General features: G+C 37.7%; 1 protein-coding gene across 4 annotated transcripts in view; it reads right to left on the bottom strand.

Moving 5' to 3' along the window:
* ROBO1 (roundabout guidance receptor 1) overlaps nucleotides 1-17,474 on the bottom strand; it is a 688,267-nt gene that overhangs the window by 465,251 nt on the left and 205,542 nt on the right. For all 4 annotated transcript variants that reach the window (XM_042458015.1, XM_042458018.1, XM_042458017.1 and 1 more), the window contains exon 2: nucleotides 733-816. In XM_042458015.1, coding sequence (XP_042313949.1) covers nucleotides 733-816 — 84 coding nt within the window. The remainder of the gene's footprint in view (nucleotides 1-732; nucleotides 817-17,474) is intronic.

Here is a 17,474-nt window from a genome sequence, read left to right as displayed (position 1 = left end):
GTACCACTGTCTAGGACAGAAAATATAGTAATATTCTTTCAATTTTCTTTTCATCTTTGTTTAGGAGTGGCACCAGCCATTCTGGCTGATGTTCACAGAACACTTTACTTCAGGATTAATCTCAGTGGGAGTTGATAATTTCATAATTGAGATGACAGTAGGGTTAATTGTGTAGTGTTCAGTGCTAATAACAATGTGAAAATTGAAAAAAAAAAAGATTTCTGAGGCACCATTCCATCATTTAGACTGTTAATAATTTCACTTATTATCCTCCTCCTCCTATAGCCTCATATGATAGAAATATAACATGCTTATACTAAAGAATCCTGCAAAAACAAAACAAAACATAACATATTGTGTTGACGAATAAAAACAGATAAAATAAATATGTAGTCATTTCAAAAGAGATTACTCTGAAGAAAACATTATATTAGGTTTGATTAAAAATTGAAAAGGGGAATAAATTATGACATTTAAACAATATTTGGTCTTTCAATTCTTCTGAAGTTTAAACTTAGTCTTAAGTTAAAAAGGAGATCTTGCAGTCATTTTTTTCAGCAATACATTTCCATTTTCTAGGATGAACAGTAATGTTCTGTTATAGTGGCAATGGCATCAATGATGCTTAAACAACTATGGGATGGTTAAATAACTGTACACAATTGTGCATAGGTGAGAATAGCAGGTGGAATTAGGAAACTGGAAGGAGTAATTTGGAAAGATGCACTCTACCTGTGTAGCCCAGCGAATTGTCCTCATTATCTGAGGTGGGAAGTGGTGTTCCGTTGTCGTTTGCCCTCTCTAGGTCATCAGAGTCTGTCGGAAATAACATCAGAGCTGCTGATGGATTCATAGTTGTAACAGTACTTGCCATTTCAATCAAATCATGTCCATAAACAAGTAAATCCACATATGATAGAAAAACAAACAGAGACAGCACACAGCACACTTCATTCTTCCACACCATTGGTTGAATTAACTTCTGTAATATCTTCAGTAACATTCCTCCTGGCTTTTAAATCCCCCTTCTATTTACTGTTTCCCTAGTTTGAGCCCTCTGTTGCACCTTCACTCTGATTTCACAGCTTTTGAAGTGTTCTGTCTACACTCTACAAAGCAGACAGCACATGCTGTGGTGGACATATGGGGAAAAGGAGGCAGGGTGGTTGAATGCTAGCATTGCTAATTTTCTACCTTATTGTTAATCAAAGCTATTGACTGTGATCACTCCCCATCATTGCTTCATCTCCTGGCAATTACGGACTCAGGGGACTTTACCTCTTTGTGGAAGGGGGAAAAGCAGTGTCTTGTCAAATAAGGAGGATGGCTTGTATATGGGCTATTCCTTCTCCAGTGGTGGTGCAAAGGAAAGTAGAATGATCACATCTAGTAAAAGGCAACAGTTTATAATCAAGTGAAAGAGCAAGATTTTCCTGAACTGAAGGGCATTATCAAAGAAATCATTTCAAGCTCAGGTTTATTTTGCAATTATATATAGCGAAGCCTATTAAAAAAGAAACAAATAACAAGACATTACCAAATCAATTGGAAAGCATCCACAGTGTCAAGCACAAGTTAGAAATGGGGAGAATAATTATCTTCCATTACCATTATAGTAATGGTAGCAATACAAAGATCAGTAATACTATACAATGGCAATACTCAATAGTAGCTCATGTTAACAATGTAATAGTTAAACTTACAAAATTAAAAAGTAAACACAAAATTCTGAAAATTGTAAAATAATGGTGAGAAGAATATAGGACTATTAGATATGAGAAGGAGGCTAAGAATGGGAAGGGTGGCCATGAAAGAACAGGAAAAGATCCTAAAGTGTCAAGATATACAACAGAGGACATAAGTCATAATTGTCCAATTCATTGTATTTCCCATCATCATGTACCATGGACAGCCAGAAAGACAAACAAATGGGTCTTAGAACAGATCACATCTGAACTCTCCCTGGCAGCCAAGATGATGAAACAGAGGCTGTTGTACTTTGGACACATTATGACAAAGATGAGTCACTGTTAAAAATAATACTGGGAGGATAGAAGGCAGCAGAAAGAGAGGAAGACTGCATGCCAGATAGACAGACTCAACCAGAAAGGTTAAGGGCCTGAATTTACAATGACCTAAGCAGAGCAGTGGAGGATAGAGGGTCTTGGAGATGTCATGCACAGGGTCACCATGAATTATGTTGAACTCTAGGGCATAAACAAGAAAGCATTCTATGAATATTACATAACATTTCCTATATTGGTAAAGCTGGACTGATCTGTATCTAAACAAGACGGCTCATTATTTGTACTTTTTAAAATCTGAAAACTATAACTGTCAAATGTTTTATATTCAGAATTCATGCTATTGTTAAACTGAATAAACTGGAAATACTTTAAAATTATATTAATGTTTGTGAGATTTTTTTAATTAAAAACTGGTATGTCTATGACTAGGGAAAAAAACATTAACGTACAACCTCTATGAAGAATGAAGGATAAAGAATTCAGACTACGTAAAATGGAAGGTTTTCCATTAGGAAAAAAGTCTATCTTTTGTTTTTGTATATATATGTTTTTGAATAAGATAGAGGAGAAAGGAGAAAAATTCTCATTTATTTCTCCATTTATTTTTTGCTGCCCAGTAATAGGCAATCTTGTGAACATCCTTGAAAACTGCTCTGAAGGAGGCTTGTGTTGTAAAGACATCAGCATTCTACTCTAGCACACTGGCCTTTTATCTACACATATGAAGCTATTGAACTAGTTGTGAATTACAACGGTCAAGTGCTGCTGAGTAGGCCTCTTGCTAAATTAAGTGTGGCTTATACTATGTTTTCTATTTCTGTTTATGAGATATTCTCTAGCAAATCAAAAGCATAAAGCAAATCTGAAAAAAAAGTCTCCCAATCTTTCATGATTAGGTTCTAGGACTAAGATAAAAGTGACAATGTTAAGAGAAAGTTATTCATAACTAAAACCCTATATGCTGCAGCCCAACAGTGGGAGCTTTACTTGGCTTCTTAAAAATAAAATACAAAGAACTCCCCCCCCCACACACTACAAATTGGTTTAGGAACTCCTTTAATGTATTGGGGGGGGGTGCTGTTTGAAAAACAGAAGTTTAAAGCACTCATGGATGCATAGTACTAGTTGCACTGATCTGGGTCTTTTAGCAGAAATACTTGGAGAGGCTGAACACTGAAAGCTCTTGTTCAAAGCTGAGCACAGAGAAAGAGGAACTTACTACTAACTTCAGAAGGCATTGTCACAAAAACTGTAAAAAAGGATGCTACCAATAATTGATAAAACACTAAGGATCACTCTGTAATTTCCTCTAATACCCAGCAACTATGAATCTGATTTCATACTTTTGAGTTTAGGAATAAACAGAGCCAACACAGAGATCCAATGTTTAGAAGTCCACTGGCAAGTTTTTTCGAATAATGCTGCATGTTGTTGTTTTTATGTACGTTTGAATAGTTTCTGACATGATACCCCTAAGGCTATCCCTATCATGGTGTTTTCTTGGCAAGATTTGTTTAAAGGAGATTTGTCATTGCAATCCTCTAAGGCTGAGAGAGTGTGACGTACCCAAGGTCACCCAGTGGGTTTCCATGGCTGAGCCAGCATTCGAACCCTGGTCTCCAGAGTCAACACCCAAACCACTGCACAATGCTTGTTTTCCCATATCACGTTGCATACCTAGAGTGATAGCAACCCGTTTTAACTGAGATCCAGTGTATTTCATCTGTATCTTCCATTCCCCTTGCCCCCAAATTAAATGTGAACAGATACCCATCAAAAATCCTTTAAGTATTTATTCATACTAAAGCTATTTTTAAAAATATTTTAACAAGAACACTTCCTTTCCATGGGTTTCTCAAAAACTACCGCTTTTTTTTTTGGTACTTGTTGAACACTGAATGGGCTTTTGACACATTTGGCTGAGCCTGCCTCAGAAAGTGCAAACGCTTTGTATGGCTTAATGTAGTAGTGTTTTTTTTTATTAATTAGATGGAGTCCCAATTCAGCTGAAATATCTTGGTTTATAAAGTAAAAACAAGGTCTAATTATTACCCATGATCCATGCTTTCAAGGATCTACAGAATACTACAGAAACTAGAATTGTGGTTGAATGTGATCTGGGATTGTGGGGGGCAGGGAGAGAAACAGGTAGCAGTTGGTCTGCCTGGGTTCCTTACAGCCTGTATAAGCTGAGAGGGAGGTAAGGATCCCATTACTGCACAAAACATTCCTCTATACATGGAGTTTTCCAAAAAGAAAAAGTAAAACTTTCCTTTTATCATCCTCTCCTAAACCATTGCCTCCATTCCTGCTACTATCCAGTTGTAATAATAAAAGAAAATTTGTAGCTTTAAGACCCCAAAATCTAAGTATCTGAAATTGTCGCTCTCGAAAGGACAGAGTCACTGTAAGACAGTGCCTTCAAATCCTCCAATCAGACAGAGTGGCCAATGGTATTGAAAGATGCCAAGAGATCCAGGCTGAAATGGATTGAAATAGAAACTCCTGGAGATGGATAATATTATACACTATAATAACTTACTCAGAAACTGAATAGTGAAACCTGGATGATAGTTGTCCAATAGTAATGTGAGTGTCGACAAAAGTCTTACAAATGTATCATTTTGCAAGTTTCTAGTACAGCTGTGGTAACTCTCCCCATCTTGTCCACATTATAGATTATTACCATCATCCTCATTATCTGTTCATAAGTTGGCCTGCTGTATCCACAGACATTATTTTATCAGACTATTGTATTTAAAGGTACTTGAGCATCCATGGATTTTGGTATCCACAGCAGATCCTGGATCCAAACCACAGCAGATATCAATTTGTGAACAATACTTGTCTTGATTGACAGTGTGGTCAAGGTACAGTCCGTCCTCGCCTTACGCGGGGGATCTGTTCCAGATCCCGCCGCGTAAGGTGAATTCCGCCTATGCTCAAGCCCCATTGGAAACAATGGGGCTCGTGCATGGTGGCACAGGATCGCGCGGGACGCAACGGGCGCGCACACCCATTCAATTGAATGAGACGCGCTTCCCCTTACGCCCCACGCGTGCCCCGCGGCTTGAGTGCGTATGCTCAAGGCTGCGTATGCCACGCCCGCGTATGGCGAGGGCGCGCTGTATTAACAATCAGTATCATTTGAACTCTGTCCTGTATTAAAGCAAACATATTAAGGACTCTCATGAATGATCTTGTCCACTTTTTAATGCATGTGTAATAAGACTAAAATGGATCAATGCAAATAGTTAATAAGTTGATGTTTCATAAAAACATATGAGGTGTATTATTGTTCTTTCAATACATGATATTTACAACATAAAACTTATATTTATTTTTATTACTACTAATTTGAAATCATATTGATTAAAACCATTGACTTGCTTCTCTAAATCAATATTTAACACTGTTTAAATCTTAGTTGGCTACTATTTATATATTCGTTTCTATAATTTCCATAAATTACATTCTAATACATATACTTGAAATATATATCCTACCAAGATAAGCAGACCAGTCACCAATGACATGGTCAAATATATCTGACCAGATTTCATGGGTCTCAGTATCAATTACCTCAACCAAAATAATTTAGCATTGCAGTATCATTCAATGAAATTACTTTCAGAGTCAGAGGTCCATTCTTTTTAGGAGCTGGGAGTCTCCTATTAATTATCACTAAACAATCTGATCTAATTAATTAAGATTAGTGACTGGTTTAGCTAGAGTATATGCTGAATGTACAATAATATGAACTGATACTAGAAACCAAAATGAGATAGGAGCTATTTCAAGTTCCTGACTTTCTTTGTTGTTTTACACAATCTTAGCATTACAAAGTGATCTTTAAAGACACATCATTTCTCACACTGGAGTTTTAATGTGTTCAGCACTCTTTTTGAGATGCATCTTCCTACATTACTCTAGATTAGTGAAAGAAATCAATAAGAATTGATCCAATTTGCAGAACACCATTCCAGTATTGATAGCAGTTTATACTCATTTGCTTTTGCCTAATCTTTTATTAATGATCATCTTCAAAATGTCAATTAATATTGCCGTCTTGAAATTCAGTAGTATTGTGGCCCTAGAGGACATGAGATGTTCTTTAGATAAAATCTACAAATTAACCAAGAGATGCTCAAAAGAAGCAAAATGCAGAATAAGATGAAATAACAAAAAACAAGCTTTCAGTAAGATCTTTTGTTTCTTTTTTGCAAAACAGTAATTACTGTTATATAGACTTCCCATTAGTGGGAAAAGGTCAATTTAGTTTTATCTTTTGAATCAAGGATGTACACTAAAACCCAAACAAGGGTAAGTAAATATGTCTAATTTATTTTTGTTATCCATTCATCCTAATAAAGATATATTGTTACATGTATGTATACTTCATTTGGTACTACAGAAAATTACTCTTTCACAAAGGGGAAATTGTCAGCAATGTTTCTATAATGAACTCTTATTGAACCAATCAATGGTATCAGGACAGGCAATAGCAAAACAAGGTTCATGCAAGTGACTGACAGCATGTTGAATTTTGGTAGTCAAATGACTACATTCAGATGATACTCAATTGAAACAAAAATGTGTGTTAAGTCATGAAATATTTTTTTCTGTCTTGAAGTGTTTATTACATCTACAAATTGCTGTTTGACAGCACAATTTACACAACTGTGGCCCGAAACAGATGGGGAAGGAAGAGCAGCTTCTGACATTTCAGGGGCAGGGCGTGGAGATGACACATGTCCCCAGATCGACAGAAAGCCATGCTGAGGCCTGCTAAGATGGCCCAAACCTGGCCGCAAAAGGAGCAGAAAAACCCCAGCTCTTCACTGGTTGGCTGTTCCGGGTTGTGGCAGCAGTCAGCCTCGGGACCTGCAGTCCTGTCTGGTCACTGCAGTCCTGTGCCAATCAGAGTCAGTTGTGGCTGGAGCGGCCAGAGGCCTCTCCAAGCCGCTCATCTTCTGGAACCCTGTGTTATTACATGTACAAACTGCTGTTGGGCATAACTGAGATCACCTCAAATTTAAGAGTAGGAAAGCCTAAAGGGGGTGTAGGAAAAACTAGTAGTTGTTATTAAACAACACAGTGATAAAAAGTTAAATCATACAAAATTAAAGCTATGTGTTGTCACAGTAGGTTATAATATAAATAGTAGTAAATTCCAGTGTCTAGATAAAATGCTCATTTGTGGGATTCTTAACTCTCCTGAACACATTACTTCAGGTATGTGTGTGGAAAAAAATCCATTCCCTTCCTCTTCCTTGTATTATATTGATTATATTATATTATATTATATTTATTATATTATATTAACATTTTACACAAAACTAGCTAGTCTAGTTCAAATAGCTTCCTGCATCCAGTTGAGGCCTTCCTTATCTCCAAAAAGGTCATCCTGAATATAAATGTAGTTTACAAACTCATAGACTGATGCTCTAATACAGCAGTGATCAATCATGGAAGGTTGGAGAGGCACATTAGTCCCCTAAGAGAACTTGGACATCCCCATCTGCTCCCCCCAACCCCCCTCAATCCTCCCCAAACCTGTGTAGGTGGCATAGGAGCATTTTCATCATGATTTGGGTTTCCAAAAAAGCCTCTTCTGGGTCTAGATAGGGCTGTGGCCCCACAAAATGTGGTGGGGATGCACCCCATTTGGCCACTTAACAACAATTAGGTGTCGTTGTTGTTGTTTTTTTGGAAGAATTTCGAGACAAAAAAATTTCTTGGAATTTCCCCCCCCCAAAATGGTTTCTGACCCTTTAAAAAACAAACAAACTTTGGCCTCCAAACCTGGTCGAAATCTCTTCCACACCCCTTAGAATGCATTCAGGAACATTCCGGAGAAAAATATTTTTTTGAAAAAAATGTTTTGCAAAACTTTTTTTGGAACCCATCTGGAGCATAGAGTCCACAAAAAATGGTCTCGGTATTCCATTTTCTGCATTTTGCCCATCTGTGCTCTAACAGATTATTGAAATTAATAGTTAATGGGAAAGTAATTTCATTATTCAGAACAACTTGGATACGGTGATGATGTATAAATTAGTAACTCAGGGATGAAGATTACACACTCTTCTTCATAGGGCATTGAAATGTTTGTGAATGGTATTAAACTCATATTAGGCAGTATTTTAAAGGCACAACTAGCAGTTAGCTGTTTTCTTTTCTTACTGTAGAATAAGCACCTGATCCACATCAAGACTCTAGAGAATAGAGAGAAGAGGTCAGAGATACATTAACCCTTTGCTCAACTGTGGTTCCAATCTAAATTGTGGTGGAGTGGGGTAGCATGCCTTCATATATATATATATATATATATATATATATATATATATATAATATAGAGTGATCTATATTTGTTTCAACAGATTATTTTTGACACTTTGGGGGCCCTGGTGAAAACTGAGATGAAATCAAATGTCAAGGGGTTGTTGTTTTTCTTGCAATCCGCTCTTCCCTCTCCCTCTATATCTCTCCTCCTCTTCTCCTTTACTTTGTTATCGTGACTTCCCTCCATAATCAGAACTTATAGTGGCTCTTAAAGCGTCTTCTCCATCCCCTGTGTTAGGATCACAGTTGGGTCTCTGTCCCTACTCTAGGATAGAAAAAAAATACAGCTGTTGGCTATGTTGTTCAAGTATTGTCTAGAAAAGGAGTTCTAGTGCAGCCCTTGGGCCATGTGCAAACCCTAGAGCTAGCACCATTATGTCCCCAACAGTATGAGTGGTTTTTTTTTCTTTTTAAGTTTATTTTTGTTCTCTCTCGCTCTCTCTTTTAGTTTTAAGGAACCTCTGATGTCCTCTAGGGACGCTGTAGCCAAAATGGTCATGTTCAGGCAACATATTACCAATATGTGTGTTTGCATGCATATGGACACACACAACTACTTGATTATCTGGCTAAAGGACAGTGAAGAGTTAGCTGTGAAAACCTCTCTATTCCAATCCTATAACTGGCACCATGCTGAACACAATAATACCAACATCATCTGTGCCAAGTATACTAATTGCCTAATTGGACATAAATGAATACCTCTTGGTTTGGTTCTGTTTCTCGCAATAAAACATCCTACAGTTGGCAAAACAATGGATTATGGATAAGAAATCTAAATGTTGATCTGGAATGCATAGCACCCTCCCCCCCTTGATGATGAACCACATCTAGGGTGGCACACGTCTTTTGCAGATATGTGTAGTGGATAGAATACTGTAGGGAAATATTTAGCAATTACTGTATTATGGCATTTCCATAACAAGTTCAAGGCTTTAATACAAGGTGGGAGAGATTGATCAAAACTCCTGGATTAACTGTTCAGCTGCGAGACTTTAGTTTGTGATTGACCATCACTGTATCATTTAAATTCCCAGTGGAGACTGGGAGAGCTGGAATAGGCAGACACAATTTGTACTCTGCTATAGTGTACAGCACTAATAGCAGCTGTTCTCTTTAGTCTTGATCAGACCTTATTACAGGAAATGTCCACATAATGAAGGGATAAAACTCTGTGCCAGGTTCTCCTTTGTAATATTAGGTTAAGAAGGTCTAAGAAATGTACAGTCCCACACGGGAAACCAGCTCTGGACTATACATGAATGAGCAATGTGATGCAGCACCTAAGAAAGCCAACGCAATTCTAGGCTTCATCAATAGATGTATACTGTCTAGATAGAAGGAAGTAATGGTGCCACTCTATTCTACTTTGGTTAGATCTCACCTGAAACATTGTTTTCAGTTCTGGGAACCACAATTCAAGAAAGATGTGGACAAGCTGGAGTGTGACCAGAGGAGGGTGATCAAAATGGTGAAAGGTCTGGAAACCATGTCCTATGAGGAGTGGCTTAGGGAGCTGAGTATGTTTAGCCCGGAGAAAAGAAGGTTAAGGAGTAACATAATAGCCATGTTTAAATATTTGAAGGGATGGTATACTGAGAATGGAGCAAGCTTGCTTTCTTCTGCTCCAGAACAAGATACAGAGCAATGGATACAAACTACAGGAAAAGAGATTCCACCTCATCATTAGGAAGAAGTTCCTGATGGTAAGAACTGTTTGACAGTGGAACACTCTGTCAATGGAGTGTGGTGGTGTCTCCTTCTCTGGAGGTTTTTAAACATAGGTATTTATCACACGGGGCACTTACTGCTGGGCAAATGTTGCTGAAGTGTTAACCAAGTGTTACCCAAATGTTTCAGAAGTGCCGGAAGTGGGATCATCCATCCTGCTTCTGAAACATCATAGGGTTTTGTTAATAAAAATGGCTTTTCCAAGGCTTCCCCGTGAATGCTTTCGCAATGGAAGGAAAGCGGGAAGCCTCTATGACGTTTCAGAAGTGCGACGGATGATCCCCTTTCTTAGTTTTGCTACAGACCAACACAGTTATACTTTTGGAAGCTATGGGGAAAAATCACCTCTAGAGTTTGCCATCCTTTATCCACAGATTGCTATAGAATCTATGATCTTATATAGAAAAGGTTCAAATGCTACCACAGAATAAATCTACAGTTATGTTTGTTTGATAATAAATTTATTATACTTAAATTGCCAAACAGATCAGATCAGAGATCTTACATGACCATGAAATCATGAGAAACTTTAGATTTTCTCTATTTAACATCTGATTTAGCAGCTTCTTAATTTCCTTTCAGTGCATGCCATTTTCCACAAGCAGGCTCAATACTCTGAATCTTCATGTTTAATTTTCATTTACTCATCAACCTCAAAGCTTAACAAAATAAATATCTCTAACTTGAGATCCCTTTTTCAAGCCTCCATTGAAGGTTCTGCATTTCATACCCCTTGATGCCCGAAAGTATTAAAGGGTATATATATGTAGGTACAGCATGGAGATCAGGATAGACATTAAATATGCAGGTTCTCCCAGTCTTCATCCATGCCTACAACAAAAAGGAAATTAATTTATCAAAGAGGAAAAAAAAATGCAGGGGGAGACATTGCTTCTTTCCCTCTGCTCTGGCAGATACAGGTCAAAAAGGTGTTAAGTATTTGAAAGGTTCTGATATCAGAAGTGTGGAAGCAGGTGGGATTGTTATTTAATATATGTTTGTGAATCCACCTATTTCAAGGTTGTCACACTTTACAGAAACAGAAATATCATATTTATTTTTGCTTTACCCAGTGCTGTTCTAACTACTTGAAAGAAATAGATGGACAAAACAGAAGCTGGTCAGTTGTTTTCTAAATTAAAAAAATCCATATAGGCACAATGAAAAGACTGAAGAATCAGAACTTGGAAGAATGATGAAATAAATAGTACAAAATGTGCCATTCTCTGCTGGTCTGTAAAAGTGTATACCTACAGATTCCATTCCTCTCTGTGATCAATGCAGATCTCAAAATAAATCACAAGGTCAAAAATTACTTAAAAGTTTATGAACTCAGGCAGCAGTCAGAATAAAACCTCATTCAAAAATGAAACAGCTGGGGAGCATAATAATCAATAACAGCCCTATCTTGTCAAAATTCAGCCTTAGAAAATTAATATCACCTAGGCAATCATCCAACACCACAAGGGGCATTCAGGATTTATAGTAATCGAACTCATATCTTGAGGTGTTTTCAATTTGTACAGCAATACTGTACAAGCTAAGCATGAGAGTATTAGTCAGTGGCGGCAGTTTCATAACATAGATATCTGGAAAAAATAATAATTGAAGAGTAGCAACATTCTCATAGCCACATGAGGATGCTGAAGTAACATACAGGTGTTTTTTTCTATCCCAAGTATAAAAACTCTCTTCATTTCAGCTTTCAAACCAACAGAGTTAAAGAAGAGTAACAATCAAGTCAAACTCGGGTTTCAGACTATGCAGAAGTTGAGACAATGGTGCAAAACACACTGCAGAAATAATCAAGTTTGAGACTGCTTTATTTGTCCTGGTTCAATGCTAGAGAATCCTAGGAATTGTAGTTTCTTGTGCCACCAGAGCTCTCTGACAGAAAAGGCTAAATATCTCACAAAACTACAGTTCCCAGAATCCCCTAGCATCGAGCCAGGGCAATTAAAAGCAGTCTCAAACTGGATTATTTCTGCAGTGTGTTTTGGACCTATGACTATTATGGAACAATCTCATGCCAGATGAATTTTATATGTGCCTGTCAGTTGGAGCAAATGCTATATGTAGAAAGAGATTCCATTAAAAAAAAAAAACAGCTGGAAGAAGCCTATTATCATTACATACCAATAAATCCAATTTTTAATCCAGACAGACTGATGGAGGGGCTGTATAGATCTGCCATTAAGGCCGGCCTAGGGCCTAGTTGGGGCATGGCATCCATGTGACACATGCCCTGACTCTGACCCCAGGCTGGTGTGATGCCTCACACCACACCACATGGCATGCAGTGTCATGGTGCTCCTCTGGTGGTGCAACTACATGACGAGCACCAAAGAGGCATGGAAAAGGTGCACACTAGTGGCTATGGTGCCCTTTCTAGGGTGCAAAAAGGAGCTGCTTTTTGTTGTTCCTTTTTGTGCACGGAAAGGTGAGATTGGGGCCACGGCATGTAGTTGCCATGGCCCCCGATCCAGCGCTAAAAGGGGCAGTCTGTCAAGTCCTGGAATCACCCACTAAAGATGAAAGAGATCTTAATTTAATTAGAAACAGAAGTACTAATAACCTCTGGGTAAAGTTTGTCTAAAATAAGATTATATTTTGTCTAAAATAAGATGATAAATGTCTTTGGCAAACAAATCCTTGATATGGGTAAATAAATCTAATGATGGTTTAATTGAATTGTATGTTATTTTTATAAGATTCACAGATGGAATAATGATAGGACAATGACTAAATCATTTTTTAAACTTTATCAAGGTCTGGAACTGTATCGATACATTTTTGGGATGGAGGAATAACCTTCTGACATAGTTCACATGCATCTAATATGGGATAATACTCTAATATGAGGCTGACAGCAGAAGGAGGTGCAGTTCTAAATGAGAAGCAGTATGGTGTAGTGGTTTGAGCACTGGATAACCTTGAATGAGCCAAACACCCTCAGCACCAGAAAACCATATGTTAGGTTCACTTGAGGATGACCATTAGTCAGAAATGACTTGAAGGCATACAACAACAGTTCTAAATATAATATGCACAGCATACCAAACCATCACCTTAAGGAATGAAATAAAGAAACCCAGCCAAAAGTCTGGAAGCACAACTACCAATGTACTAGTGCAAGGATACTTGTAGGATTTTCAATCTGTTGTCAGTCTGATATACGGTGTTCATAGACTAATGGTGTTCACAGAGGGAAATAGGACATAGAGACCAGCTGTTTGGCAGTAGCAACTATTAAATTTTTAACACTATGAGCATGTCTCAATCATATACCTTTGGAAGAGAGCTAGAATCATTTTGGTGGGCAAGAGATGATAGGGACAGTAGATCGAGTTGTTGGGTATGTGCTCATATGTTCATTTGCAGCCCTGGACATCACTTTGTGGAAATCTGCTGTTATTTTTCTGATTTTTGGTTACAGAGAAAATCCTATAGAGTATAGTTATTTGTATGTAAACTCTATTCCAGCCATCAAATGAATGTATGGTGGTTGGGAGCAATGACAGTGTATGCTGTTCTTCCCCTTCAGTTTTTCAAAGAACATCTGAAAACAGCTTATACTTCAAAGAACTGGAGTACAATATATAATTAACAATGAATGTTCTTTCGGAAATTATGAAAGTTTGCAGAATAGATAAAGCCCACATCAAAACTAATAGCATACTTGCCTTGAAACATAAACATAAAACCCTAAATCCAACCAAGTTGCAACTAACATAAGTACTGACTTATCAAGTCCCATGATTCAATGGTCTACTCTATTTGGGGCTAATGAAATGGATTTAGACCATATTCAGGGTAGTTTATAGTCGGACAGTTTCAGAGTGAATGTTTACAGCAGCACAGCCTTAACTTGGTTGTTTTACAGTCAGCCCTGCTTATCTGTGGATTTTTTAATCCATGGATTCAAGCATCCATGGCTTGAAACTTCTTTAAAAATATAAAAATTCCCATAGACAAACCTTGATTTTTCCCTTTTATATAAGAGATGTGATTTTACTTGCCATTGTATTTAATGGGACTTGAGCATCCATGGATTTTGCTATCCACGGTGGGCCTTGAAACCAAGCCCCAACAGATACCAAGGGCCTACTGTACAACCTTTATCTCCCAAGTTAAAAAAAAAATGATCCATGCTTTAAAATATTACAGTGCATTACTATACATATTTACTAAGAAGTAAATCCTATGAAGTTTAGAACCTAGTAAATGAGTTTAGGATTAATGATATGGAGCACAATCATATTCATGTATGCTTAGATGTTAATTCAATTAAATTCAGTAGGGTCACTCCCAAGTAGTGTTCATTACCACAAATAATGAGATACATTTTAATAAATGGCTTTAACATTTGAGTCAGGGCTTGGAAATAAGCAGACGAGAGATTCTGAGCTTCCTTGAATTCAATTATCCAAACTAAAATGGTATTTCCCCATACACACTCTTAAGCTGAAGATTTCAGCAACATTTCACCCACTCCTGCTAGGTACTGTTTTTCACCCTACCAGACCAAGGATTCCTTGTCAGCACAGTTGTGCATACACAATAGGTTTGCTCACACAACAGAATTCTGAGTAATTTCCCAACAATCTTACTAGTGCATCTCTCCTAATATGATACAAGGGCAAAGGAAAGGCAGTTTCATTGTACACATGGTATCTAGAACTTCCAAGAATTGTATGTTGGCTATTCCATTCAGAACTATCTGTGCCATGCTCTCTTTTCTGGAATTAAAGCATTCCCCCCTAATAACAATGTATTGTGACACATGGAACAGTTTGGTAGCATATACCTCTCTAAACTGAAACAGAAAATATGCAATGCCTTGCATTTAATTTCACAAAAGCCTTCTAGCTATCCTTGCACAACTGGACCAACAACTCCATGCAGTAGAGAACTATGCTGGAGTAGAATTTGGATGGAAGTCCCACAAAACCACCTTCAGAGCAACTCTCAGGAATGTTAATGAGATACTCAAGAAGAGCAAGGAATGCATTGGCCCATTAACTAGTGTTGTGAAAGATCACATTTACAGCAATAGTCTCTGATTTACAGAAGCTCATGGGCATGTGCCCCATTACTTTTTCTGGGGGATACAGTAGAGATGATAATTAATGTGACACAGGACATTTTGATAAACTTGTTACAACAGCCAATAGAAAAGAAGTGATGGCTGTCATAACATTTACCTGAAAATCACACAAGGACCTTTACACAAATAACCACAATCAGGATTGGGGACAGAGAGCTCAAACAGACAGGCCAAAATAAAGCTGCTTCGGGTCACTTTGGAGGTATGCTGTTTAAATGATGCATGTATCCTAAGAGGACGGAAGCCACACCAAAGCCATGCTCCAGTCCTAAGGACTGGAGTGCAGCTTTGGTGCAGCTTCTGGTCTCTTAAGATGCATGTGTCATTTAAACAGCATACTTCCAAAGTGACTTGAATCAGCTTTATTTTGGCCTGTCTGTTCAGGCCCAGAGATTCAAAACATACTGCAGAAAAAATCCAGTTTGAGACCACTTTAACTGCCCTGGCTCAATGCTAGGAATCCTGGGAATTGTTGTTTAATGTGGCACCAGAGCTCTCTGACAGAGAAGGCTAAACGTCTCACAAAACTACAGTTCCCAGAATCCCCTACCATTGAGCCAGGGCAGTTAAAGCAGTCTTAAACAGAATTATTTCTACAGTGTATTTTGGACCAAAATGATTAAAATAATGGATTTCACCCCCGACAACTTTTGTTGCTAAGAAAGACTGCAGAAAGGAAAGACAAAGGACAGTGTGCCCAATGTCAAATGTGAGTAAAACAGATGCTGAAAGCCACGCTGGAAAAAGCCCTTGCACGCAGCAGAAGAAGTAATGGAGCACGTGCCCATGGGGCACACACTACAGGCATGAGCCCCATTAATTTTAATGGGGCTCCAACATACACTAGATTTCTCTTACATGGCAGGGTCTAGAACAGATCCCCCATGTAAGGGAAGAGCCCACTGTATTCTATCAGATTTTAAAAGGAACTTACACTTTTTAAAGCATGAAAGCCATATATCATAAGATATGTTCACTTATTGTGCATACTATAGGCTAGCTGAGAACGTGTTAAGTGATTTAAGGAAGAATGGCAGAGCAGCAGACAGATAAATCAACCTAGTTCATCTTTTGTCCATCCAACTAAGAGAATTAGGATGCAATTTCCATTTACTTAGGAACCAAGATGGAACTTAGTTTTTAATATTTGTTAAATACCATCTTATAGCTTCATCTTTGTACCTCATATTCTATAAATAATCAAGCAGATCTGTTTTACTCATTCTGTTAATAACTAAAATGTGTTCAAATGCTATTCAGAGAAAATTAAATTATTTATAATGTTTATAAGTTAGGAACTTTCCATGTAAACTATAAATGTGGGTGAAGGAATCCCTGACATTTGTGATATCTCCATACCCCTTTTCCCAATTATTTTTGAGTAATATATGATAATTCAAAAAGAATTTAAATTTTGATTTATTAAACTCGATTAAGACTTGTCCTTTCATTTCAGTTTCCCCAAATTATTTGAATTTAAACTGTTTCACCATTTGCCATACCTAGAGGGCAAGCCAACTAATGATTACATTGATTTTCTTTTGTGCTCAATTTCTCATGCGTCATTCAGCCAAGGTCAATATGGACATACTGTCTATTTTGTTATTCATGCATCCCAACTATTTTAAAGTATTTTTTCTTATACAATGTCAATTACAGAGGAAAGCATTTTAATATGCCACCATTTTTAAACACTATCACTAGCAATTATTGTGAACTGTTTTCAAAGATTATGCAATGATTGTAGACAGAAGAGAGAACTAATGTGGTGTAGTAGTTTGAGCATTGGACTACGACTCTCTAGACCAGGGTTTGAATACCTGCTTAGCCATGAAAACCCACTTAGTGACTTGGTGCAAGTCAAACTCTTTCAGCCTCAGCGGAAGGCTAAGGTTCATCTTAGGATCACCACAAATTAGAAACAAAAGCACACAACAAACAACAACAACAACTGAAGAGTTTAAATTTTAATATCCCTTTTTTGATAGAGTCACCAGCTTGGTAGATGAAGGAAAGGTGTAAAACCTTTGACAAGGTTCCCCCGTGATATTCCATGCAAAAAGCGAAGTAAAATATGGTCTAGATAATGTGACTGTTAGGCAGATTTATAATAGGTTGATCAACCAAACCCAAAGGCTACTGAGAAATGGCTTGTCTTCATCTTGGAGAGAAGTGAATAGTAGGGTGCCACAGGGTTCTATGCTGGATCCAGTGCTATTCAACATTATTACCAGTGACTTGGGCGGGATACAGACCACCCAACA

Source organism: Sceloporus undulatus, chromosome 3 (assembly GCF_019175285.1).
Source record: "Sceloporus undulatus isolate JIND9_A2432 ecotype Alabama chromosome 3, SceUnd_v1.1, whole genome shotgun sequence".
In the NCBI taxonomy this organism is placed as follows: domain Eukaryota; kingdom Metazoa; phylum Chordata; class Lepidosauria; order Squamata; family Phrynosomatidae; genus Sceloporus; species Sceloporus undulatus.
This window is presented reverse-complemented; position numbering and strand designations above follow the sequence as displayed.